Source organism: Carlito syrichta, unplaced genomic scaffold (genome assembly GCF_000164805.1).
Source record: "Carlito syrichta isolate Samal-C Ts95f unplaced genomic scaffold, Tarsius_syrichta-2.0.1 Scaffold109683, whole genome shotgun sequence".
Classification (NCBI taxonomy): domain Eukaryota; kingdom Metazoa; phylum Chordata; class Mammalia; order Primates; family Tarsiidae; genus Carlito; species Carlito syrichta.
The window spans coordinates 507,122-518,807 of NW_007053779.1; the positions used below are offsets into that span (position 1 = coordinate 507,122).

General features: G+C 38.6%; 1 protein-coding gene across 2 annotated transcripts in view; it reads right to left on the reverse strand.

Moving 5' to 3' along the window:
• The window catches only part of TLK1 (tousled like kinase 1), a 170,319-nt gene that overhangs the window by 8,905 nt on the left and 149,728 nt on the right, over nt 1–11,686 (reverse strand). For both annotated transcript variants that reach the window (XM_008068950.1, XM_021717697.1), the window contains 4 exons: nt 7,651–7,742; nt 7,480–7,569; nt 7,177–7,346; nt 6,788–6,923 (listed from right to left, as the gene is read on the reverse strand). In XM_008068950.1, coding sequence (XP_008067141.1) covers nt 6,788–6,923; nt 7,177–7,346; nt 7,480–7,569; nt 7,651–7,742 — 488 coding nt within the window. The remainder of the gene's footprint in view (nt 1–6,787; nt 6,924–7,176; nt 7,347–7,479; nt 7,570–7,650; nt 7,743–11,686) is intronic.

Below are 11,686 nucleotides of genomic sequence, written 5' to 3' on the forward strand. Positions count from 1 at the left end.
AGCCAAATTTTTTATTTTTATTTTTTTGCAGAAATGAGGTGTCACTATGTTGTCTAGGATGGTCTCAAACTCCTAGGCTCAAGCAATCCTCCTGCCTCAGCCTCCCAAGGTGCTGGAATTACAGGTGTGAGCCACAACATCTGACCCCTAAATCCATAATTTTTGATAGAGATGGGGTAAAAATAAATTTGTGTTCCAAGGTTAGGAGTAAAAAGATCCATTAAAGATACAAGCACCTTATACTTCCAAAACTTAGATAAACAGAATATCCTGAAAAGGAATAATGCAGCTAAATGGGAATCTACTCCTGAATGCCTCTTTTTTTTTTTTCTTTTGGAGTTGGAGTCTCACTCTGTCACCCGACGGGAGTGCAGTGGCCGCTCCCGGCCACCGCAGCCTCGAACTGCTGGGCTCCGGCGATCCTTCCGCCTCAGCCTTCCAAGTAGCCGGAATTACAGGCATGCGCTACCACGCCTGGCTGATTTTTTGATTTATTGTAGAGATGAGGTCTCACCGCCCAGGCGGGTCTCGAACCCGCGGGCTCAGGCAATCCACTCACCTCAGCCTCCCAAAGGCGCAGGATTACAGGCTGAGCCACCGAGCCCGGCTCCTGAATGACTCTTAAACACTATCATTATTTAAAAAAAAAAAAAAGCCAAGAAAGCCATCAAGAAAACTACTGTCTCTCTAGGCACAAGAGTATAAGCAAGGATAGAACATATCATAGAAAGGCCATGTTGTAAAAGAAGTCAAAGCAGTCTTGAATACTTGGAACCCTTCTGCCAGATTATCTAATGTCTATAGAAATAGAGACAGACAGAAGACAGAGACCACAAACTGACTTTCTTCTGAGTGATACTGACATGAATAGCTTAAGTTTCTTGGGATGAAAGGTTATTTTTAAAAGCAATATATATGCGTATTCTTTTTTTTTTTTTTGAGTTCGAGTCTCACTCTTGTCTCCCAGGCTGGAGTGTAATGGCATGCTCTTGGCCACTGCAGCCTCGACCAGTTGAGCTCAGGCAATCCGTCTGCCTCAGCCTTCCAAGTAGCTGAAATTACAGGCATGCACCCCCACACCCGGCTAACTTTTTGATTGTAGAGATGAGGTCTTGCCAAGTTGCTGGGGCTGGTCTTGAACCTATGGGCTCAGGAAATCCTCTCACCGTGGCCTCCCAAAGTGCTGGGATTATAGGCATGAGCCACTGCACGTGTATTCTAAAAGGATGTATAAGTGCCATTCCAGGATGCCACATACTGTTGACCCTTGAACAATGTGGGGGTGAGGGGTAGTGACCCCCACACACAACTGAAAATCCACTTATAACTTTTGACTCCCCCAAAACTTAACTATAATTCACCTACTATTGACTGAAGCCTTTTACTGGTAACATGGGAGAGTAGATTAACACATATTTTGTATGCTATATGTATTATATACCGTATTCTTACAATAAAACTAGATGAAAGAAATTGTTATTCAGAAAATCATAAAGAAGAGAAAATATATTTATTATTCACTAAGTGAAGTGGATCATCATAAAGGTCTTCATCCTTAGCTTCACACTGAGTAGGCTGAGGAGGAGGAAGAGGAGTTGGCAAAAGTGGAAGAGTTGGAAAGGGAGGCAGCACACTTGGTGCAACTTCACAGAAATAAACTGTAATTTGTCTGACATTTTTGCTCTTTCGTGTCTCTAAAAAATATTTCTATATGGCACCTAACCTTCTTCACCATGGCTTAAGTTTCAGTGACCATATCATAGAAAGGCCCATGTTGTAAAAGAAGTCAAAGCAGTCTTGAATACTTGGAACCCTTCTGCCAGATTATCTAATGTCAATTTGCTTTCTGGCACTGCTTCTTCTACGTTTTCTTCCTCTTCACCTGGCACTGGTTCAGAAGCACTCATCTTCTGTTAATTCCTCTGGAGTAGTGTCTATTAGCTCTTAAATTTCCCCAAGACACATATCTTGAAACCCTTCGCTATCCTCTGCCCTCAACCTTTTCTGTCATATCCACAATCTTTTTCACAATTTCTTTAATTGACTCTGTTGTAAATCTGGTGAAGTCAAGCACTACATCTGGACAGTTTTCCCCAGCAAGAATTTATTATTTCAAGCTTGATGGCTTTCCCAGCTTTTTCTATGGCAACGATGACATCTTCAATGGTGTCATTCTTCCAGACTTTCATGATGTTCTCTCTGTTGGGGTTCTCTTCCATAGCACTGACAATCCTTTCCATAGAGTACCATGTGTAACGAGCCTTCAAGGTCCTTATGACCCCCTGATTTCGAGGCTGAATTAGAGACATTGTGTTTGGGGACAAGTGGACTTAGATACCTTCGTTGTTAAACTGTTGAGCTTCTGGGTGACTAGGGGTATTGTCCAATACCAAAATAACTTTAAAAGGCAGTCCCTTACTCAGCAGGGTACTTCCTGACTTCAGAGACAATGCATTGATGGAAACCAATCCAAAAAATGGGTTTTTGTTGTCCAGGTCTCTTCTTGTACAAACAAAAGACTGGCAGCTGGTGTTTATCTCTTCCCTTCAAGGCTCAAGGGTTAGCAGATTTACAGTTGAGGGCAGTTCTAGTCATAACCCCTATTGCATTTGCAAAAATCAGTAGAGTTTTAGTTTATCCCTACCTGCCTTAAATCCTAGTGCTCACTTCCTTACTAATAAATGCCCTTTATGAAACCCCTACCCCCAAGAATAGGCACTTTCATCTGCATTAAAAACTTGTTCAGGTAGAAGATATTCTTCCACTTCAATGATCTTCTTAATGGCACCTGGGAACTCTTGGTCAGCAGAAGCTGCTTCTCCTATTATTTTTTTTTGAACTTGGATTTTCTTTTCTTTTCTTTTTTTTTTGAGTTGGAGTCTCTCACTCTGTAGTCGAGGCTGGAGTGCAGAGGCATGCTCACAGCCACTGCAGCCTCCACCTGGTGGGCTCAGGAGATCCTTCCTCCTCAGCCATCCAAGTAGCTGGAACTACAGGCACATGCCACTATGCCCGGCTAATTTTTTGATTTACTGTAGAGATGAGGTCTCACCAAATTGCCCAGGCTGGTCTCGGTCCGTTGGCTCAGGCAATCCTCTCTCCTTGGCCTCCCAAAGTGGTGGGATTATAGGCATGAGTCACCATGCCCAGTCTTTTTTTTTAAAGAGCTAAGGTCTCACTCTTGTTGTTCAGGCTGAAGTATAGTTGTGCGATCATAGCTCACTATAGCCTGGAACTCCTGACTCAAGCAATTCTCCTGCCTCAGCCTCCCAAGTAGTTGTGACTATAGGACAGTGCCACCATGTGCAGATTATTTTATTTAATTTTTTTTGTAGAGACAGCCAGGCTAGTCTTGAACTACTGGGCTCAAGTGATTCACCTAAAGCACTGGGATTGCAAGTATGAGCCACTGTGCCTGGCCTATTCTGACTTTCTTTTTAAGTCGGAGTCTCACTCTATCGTCTGGGCTAGAGTGCAGTGGTATGCTCACGATCACTGCAGCCTTGACTTACTGAAATCAGGTGATCCTTCTGCCTCAGCCTTCTAAGTAGCTAGAACTACAGGCATGCACCACCATGCCTGGCTAATTTTTTTTGTTGTTGTTGGAGTCTCACTCTGTCGCCCACACTGGAGTGCAGTGGCTGCTCCCGGCCACCGCAACCTCGACCTGCTGGGCTCCAGCGATCCTTCCGCCTCAGCCTTCCAAGTAGCTGGAACTACAGGCGCGCGTTACCATGCCCGGCTAGTTTTTTGATTTATTGTAGAGATGAGGTCTCGCCAATTTGCCTAGGCGGGTCTCGAACCCACGGGCTCAGGCAATCCACTCACCTCAGCCTCCCAAGGCGCAGGATTATAGGCTGAGCCACCAAGAGACGATGTCTCACCAAGTTGCCCAGCTGGTCGTTTGAACCCCTGGACTCAAGCAATCCTCTTGCCTCTGCCTCCCAAAGTGCTGGGATTGCAGGTGTGAGCCACCACACCTGGTTATTCTGACATTTTTAAGGCCTTCCTTTGCCAACATGAAATTCTCCAGCTTTAGATCCTTCACTTTTCTTTTGCTTTGCATTGTCATATGAGGACTTCATTTTTTCTTAAGTCACATTGCAGTTTGTTAGGTATGCCTTTCTTACAACAATCTTGCACCCACATAAAAAGCTGTATTTTTAATACATTATAAAATAGGTATTTCGCAAAAAGTACCAGGTTTCTGCACCTGCTGGCCCAGGTGTAGTGACAGCTTCACAAATTTCCTTTTTTCTTTTCTTTTTCTTTTACAGTGGTCCTCATGCTGGATTCATTTATCTTGAAGTAGTTGGCAATTGCTGCTGTAGACCTCAATCTATGGTACATATCAAGCCATTCAACCTTTTTTTGTAATATCATGGTTTTTCTTTGCTCCTTGTGAGCACTTCTGGCATCACTAGTTTATTCAAGTTTATGGTATTTCACTAAACGTGACAAAACATACATGAGAACTGCAAGAGATCACTTTTTATTCTGATACGCCTTTTACTAAAAAGACAAATTGCTCACATGAAGGTGATTAGCATCACATGGCATTTTAAGTAGATACTTGTAATATTTGAGCTTATCACAATAGCAACAGGAGGTGCCTACAAAATTATTACAGTAGTACAGTATGTGGTGCAGTTAATTTTATGCAGTTAAGATTTTTTTTTTTTTTTTGAGTTGGAGTCTCACTCTGCCCAGACTGGAGTGCAGTGGCTGCTCCCGGCCACCACAGCCTCAACCTGCTGGGCTCCGGCGATCCTTCCGCATCAGCCTTCCAAGTAGCTGGAACTACAGGCGCGCACTACCACACCTGGCTAATTTTTTGATTTTATTGTAGAGATGAGGTCTCGCCAAGTTGCCCAGGTGGGTCTTCAACCCGCGGGCTCAGGCAATTCACTCACCTCAGCCTCCCAAAGAGCGGGATTACAGGCTGAGCCACTGAGCCCGGCTGCAGTTAAGATTTAATACTGCATCTTTGCATTTGTTTACATTTCTCTCTACTGCAAATGGTACCATATATGGTCTGTAAGTGTGTATGCACATAAGTTTTGATAAATTTTTACTTTTTATAATAGATTTGTGTATATTTTATGGTAGTAGTAAGTGATAAAATAGGCTCTAATAAAATATCTAATTTTATGTTTTATGACATGCCTTTCTTAATTTTTTAATTTTTAAAAATATTTCTAAGCTATGTGATTTAAACTGTCATAAATCTCCAAAAAATTTTCCAATGTATTTATTGAAAAAAAAATCTACATATAAGTAGACCCACACAGCTCAAATGTGTGTTGTTCAATGGTCAACTGTACATAACTGAACAGCTAATATGACTATAGAAACAAACTGATTCTTGAACTATGAGAAATGCATTATTTTCTGTGAGAAATACATTCCATATTCCTACATAACAATGCCATGACTGTATCTCCTACCAGCACAGCTCTTAAAACAAGCTTCCCTTCTCTTGACCACCTACAAGAGGGAAATTTCTGGCCGGGCTTCGTGGCTCAGCCTGAAATTTCAGCACTATGGGAGGCCTGGGCAAGTGGATTGCCTGAACCTGCGAGTTTGAGAGCAACCTGGGCAACTTGGCTAGACCTTGTCTCTACAATAAAATAAAAATAACTGGGCGTGGTAGCACGCGTCTATAGTTCCGGCTACTTGGAAAGCTGAGGCGGAAGGATCACCGGAGTCCAGCAGGTTGATGCTGGGGTGGCCGTGAATGTGGTAATGCACTCCAGGCTGGGCAACCAAATGAGACTCCAACTCAAAAAAAAAAAAAAAAAAAAAAGAGGAAAATTTCCTTGTGCTGCCCTATTCAAATGAAGCCAGGGTAAAAAAGGAAACAAATAATGAGAATGTCCTTTAGAATGATTTATTACTTTGAACATGGTTTTCAAGCTGTCTTCCATGGAGTCCAGGGTGAAGTCTCTTTGGAAACCCTAAAGTCACATTTATGTTTGTAGTCACAATCCTGTTCAATGAAGCCGAACATAGCTATCTTTCTTTCCATTAAAATTTCACTCTTTTTGCTAAACTATTTTATCCTGAGAACTAAGTTTATTTTGAATTTTATAGTCAAAGTTCATCAAAGTTCTCTACTTTGGTGAATTTGACAGTATGTTTGAAATTTCACACTGAAGTATTTTTGTGAATACCTAGGCACCCCAAGGGAATGACATTCATTTAGATTTACAACTGTGAATCTATGACTCTACCTAGATTTATATCTATATGAATGAAGTCGTTAAAAGGGATTTTTGAATATCAAGTCCAAAGTCCAAGAATATGCAAAATTTATTCCCTAGGCACAACCAACAAAACATCCTTCTCCCACAAAAACTGCAACCATATAACCTCTACAGAGAGGGCTTGATGCTTACAGTTTTTGCTTGTAATAGTTAAGATAGCTATCATATTTACATAATATTTATATTCATGATAAACATCATCCTAAAACTACAGAAGAAATTCATAAATTCTCCATGTTAGGAGTCTCTGGCTGCCAGGTACTGAAGACACTTGCTAAAGGCAAGTAATTCTGTCTCCAATCTGATATTAGTAGTTAATACAGATGACAAAAGAGAACTGACCATGATAGTTTCCCAGGTGGACTCAGTACATTTACCACAGTAATCTCAAAGGCTACATGAAAATACAAACTAATTTCTCATAAGGCACTGAGAACACTAAATTCTCATGAAACATATAACAAATAAAACTACCTAGGCATTAACCTAGGTAATTTTGATATTTTTAATAATACAATTACCAGTAAGTGCCTGCTCCTTGGGAAGTTAGATCCATTCCATCTACACCATAGCTATCATCATCCATAATCTTGGACAAACCAAAATCCGTGATTTTGATTTCTCCACATGCTGTTCCATCAACCAGAAGAATATTTCCTAAGAACAAAACATAAGATTCTTTTAATGATACATATATGAAAAGCATTACCTTTACTATTTTAACTTTGGGGAAGTAAATATATATTTAAAATGCGGTGATATTTAAAAAAACTTTTAATTTTATCAGTATTCTACTTAAGTTTTAAAAACTAAACCGAAAAACATGTTTTTAGATAATTAATGGTTACGACTTTTAAAAACTATACTCTTTCAAGCTTAAACAAAGTATTAGACACATTTCATTAATTACCTGGCTTAAGATCATAATGTATAATAGGGGGTTTGATCTCATTGAGATATCTTAGTGCATTTACAATCTGCATTACAATGGACCTAGCTTCTTTCTCTGACATTAACTTATGTTGTTTCAGATAGAAATCCAAGTCATTGCCTTCACAGTACTCTAACACTGTACAAAACCTGTAATGGAGAAAAAAATGGATATAAATACTACCCAACAATGGAAATAGGAGAAAATTTATATCATCACAGAATAGGGGAAACAAGCGCAAATACATCTTTTCTTAAAAACTAAATTCTTATATTCACTTACGTATCTGTATCCAAGGAGAAATAATCATAGAGTTTAACTATTCTGGGGTGATCCAGTTCTTTGTGTATTCTATACTCTCTGCAGGCATGTCTACGGGAAGAGAGAGTATTAATTCTTCATGACTATTTACGAGGTTTCAATTTATAAAAACCATAAGATATTAATATTTACTTGTGGTAGTTTTCTTTTTTCTCATCTCTCCAGCTTTTGTTAAGCTGATGTATCTTCACAGCAGCATATCTTTGTTCATAAAGATCAAAGGCCTGGGATTCAAGACAAAAACAGTTATGACCCAAGACCAACTAACAGCTGAAGAGATTTTTAAAAAATTTTGGTGATAACTTTTGCAATAATATGGAATTATAACAAACATTACAATATTTAGTGTCATCTCTGCTAAGACTATATGTAGTTCAGTGACCCCTTTATTATTATAAATGCCAATACATTGAATCAAATTAAAACAATAAAGCTATTATTTGCTTTTAATATGAACCTGGCAGTAGCAATAAGCAGTCAGGAAAACAGATGGTTGTACCACTTTTTTTGAGTTGAATAAAACAAAGCCTTTTAAATCTATCTTTTCCTAGAAACACCCTACTTCCTTCACTTAAAAAAAAAAAATTAACCAGTTCCTAACAAATTTTCCAAATGTTGAAAAAAATTCGACATTGTTATTATGCAACTGTTTAAAAACGTATAGAAATAGAGTAGTATAATGAGCCCTTATGTACCCATTATCTGGTTTTATAAATTGTCAATATTTTGCTATTACTGTTTTACCTACTCCCTGTTTCACCTATTTTTCCCTTCACTGCAGTATTTTTAAAGCAAATTTCAGACAATACATCATTTTACCAGTAAATTCATTAGTATTTATTTATAAAAGGTAATAAGGCCTTTAAATAAATACAATCATATATTATTATCATACCTAACTACATCAATAATTCTTTAATCTCATCTAATGCCTAACCTGCCTTCAATTTTCCCTGTTTGTCTTATAAAAAGAATTTATATTTGATTTGTTCAAATCAAGTTAAAAACAGAGAATGATCAGTATTTTAAGACTTTACATAACTTATAAATATTTTTCTAAAAACTAAATAATTTTGGCTCATTATAATTTACATATAAAGGTGCCCTTTTCAAAACAACTTAACACATAAAAGCTTATATATTTATTAGAGTGAAGGTTTCCAGCACTCATTCCCTCCCATCAATTTAACCTAAAAATAAGCAGTAGGGGAAAACAGTACAGTTAAGTGACTACTTTGTTACAAAACTGTAAAAGTACGAGATCAGACATAATAAAGGATGCAGTACTTTAAAATATTCTCTTTGGAATCAGAAAAATTTATTAGCTGAATGACCCTCTCTGAGCTTTGGTCTTAATTATAAAGTTAGTATTGTTGAGAAGATTAAATGGTATAAACATGTAAAGTGTTTAGAATAATACATGGTTCACAGTAAATATCCAATAAACATTAGCTAATTAAATGATCACTATTAAGAATTAAGTTTAAATAGAAAAAAGTACATTTATTTAAGAAAAATAGCAACAAAAAAAAGAATTCAAAGGCAATCATAATAAAGGATAACAAAAGAAAAAAGGTGTAAGCATATTACCAATAAAAATTGGTAGTGATGTATACTTATTATAGTAAATTATACATAACACATCTCTCTCTGAGGATTGAGTAGAGGTATACCTTTCCATAAGGCTAATATAATAATCGCTCAGCAACTGATTTAAAACGCTCCACCTTGGTAAGAATAATCTTTACTTCCTGCCTTACAACCTGTTTTCGTATCCCAAGAGACCAGGCAATCATGAAGGGGCTTTAAAGGAGTTAGAGAAAGACATCACTATTTTTTAGGTCAAGTACAGAAGGTTCAAGTCACTGGGCCCAATGTGTATTTTCTAATTTCTATATAAACCTCTTCTGCAAAAGTTCTATCCATGGGGCTGAAATAGTTAAAATACTATTGAGCAGCAGCAGAGAACTGCTATGAAAGTTTATGATAGGTTCATAAGCTTGGCAACTTTTAGGCTGACCTAATAAAAACTGTACTTTTGGTGATTTACAGATCCAAGTTAATTATTTGTAGATACAAGTTGAACCATTATGATCATCTTTTCTATGTTGTAGCCTGGATAAGCCTACTTCCACCATTAAGTGCTTGAGGATGAACTTAGCAATAAAATCAGGAAAACAGATATTAGAAAAGCCCAAAGATCATTCTCAATGAGTGAGGAAGTGAGGCTCATGGTATTTAATACTTGGTTCAAGTTAGCAAAACAACCCACAATAGCTCATGTTTGAATCAAGATCAGAACTGACTTTTCTTAATCCAAGCAAATTCCGTAATTTTTCCCTGAGTCTGAACTAGAAGCCAGGTAGTCATCAGTAAACCGGAAAGGCAGTCTTTGTCTCACTGAATAGAGGTGGTTTTTTTTTTTGTTTTTTTGAGTTGGAGTCTCACTCTGTCACCCAGGCTGGAGTGTAGTGGCATACTCCCAGCCATTCCAGTGTCAACCTGCTGGGCTCTGGCGATCCTTCCGCCTTAGCCTCCCTAGAAGCCAGAACTACAGGTGCATGCTACCACGCCTGACTAATTTTTTTTTTAACATAGAGACGAGGTCTCGCCAAATTGCCCGGGATGGTCTTGAACCTGCGGGCTCAGGCAATTCACTCTCCTCGACCTCTCAAAGTGCTGGGATTATGGGCTGAGCCACTGAGTCCAGCCCAGAGGGGATTTTTAATAATAATCTTAATAACTTATATTAACTGAGTACCAATGTTTTCTGTGATTTACATGTTAATCAGTTAACCATTACAATAACCCTATAATGCAGGTATTGTTATTATTCCCAGAAGGAGAAAATGAGGCAGAGGTTTAAGTAATAAGCCAAAGTTTATACAGTTAGTAAATAGCAATTGGGATTTAAACCCAACTGTCTGGCTTCAGAATTAAAGTTTTTAGCCACAAACTATAACAACGTATAATGAAGCACAAAGAATTACAAGGATTAGAGCAAATCAAAGTATTACAAGGCAGACCAAATCTGATCAGAGGAGATAGAGTCAGGGAAGCCATTTAGAGGAACTGAAGTTTAAGGTGACAGTATAACTTTTACCAGGACTTCATCCTAACTAAAAACAAATGGGAAGCTACTGGGGCTTTTAAGTAGGGGAGGTGATCACGTCGCCTTTTATAACAAGGTCACTCTAGCAGCAGTATACAAAACGAACTGGAGAAAGGCGATGCCCAAAAGAAGTCAATCAGCTAGGAGTTCTGGGGAAGAAGCCTTGAGCTCAGAAACAGAGGAAAAGGGTCAATGATGAATTTAGGAGAACTTAATGACATTAATAACAACAGACACCAAGGACTTGTAGTATGTTGGGAGAAGGGAACTAAGCAAAATCAAGAACGAAGGATGGTTTTATGTTTTTCACTTGAGGGGCCAGGTAGATGAATGTCAGTGCTATACTGAAGCAGGGAGCAGTGTTAGAAGAAGGGGTTTTGGAGGAGAGGAAGATGACAACTTCTGCTTCAGATTGGAGTTTGAACTGCCTACGAAGCAACCACATGAAGTGAATAAACAAAGTCAAGTAGACTCTGAGGTAAAGAGCTCAGAAAGAAACTGTGGGCTAGATACATGTATCTGGGATGAAACCAAATAGATAACTCAGTGAAGGAGAAGGGATAAAATCTTCTAAAGGGAGAACACAGAATGATAATAGAGATCTTACGAATTCCTGTATTTAAAGACTGGGCTGCTGAGGCCAGGCACAGTGGCTCATGCCTGTAATCCCAGCACTTTGGGAGGCCAAGGCAGGAGGATCGCTTGAGCCCAGCAGTTTTAGACCAGCTTGGACAACACAGAGAGACTCTGTCTCAATTTTATTATAATAATAATAATAATAATAATAATAAAAAGACAATGTAAAGCAACAAAAAGAGAGGTACAAAATAATGAATATGATTAGTAAAAATGTTTACATTTATACATATGCATTTGAGAAACAATGGCCTTTAAATAGGTAGAAATCTGAATAAATTCAGTACATGTTAAGACTTCAGATTCATTTCTAAACCAAAGGGTACAATCTCGGGCTTGGTGGCTCAGTCTGTAATCCCACGCCTTTGGGAGGCTGAAGTGAGTGGATTGTCTGAGCCCGCGGGTTCGAGACCCGCCTGG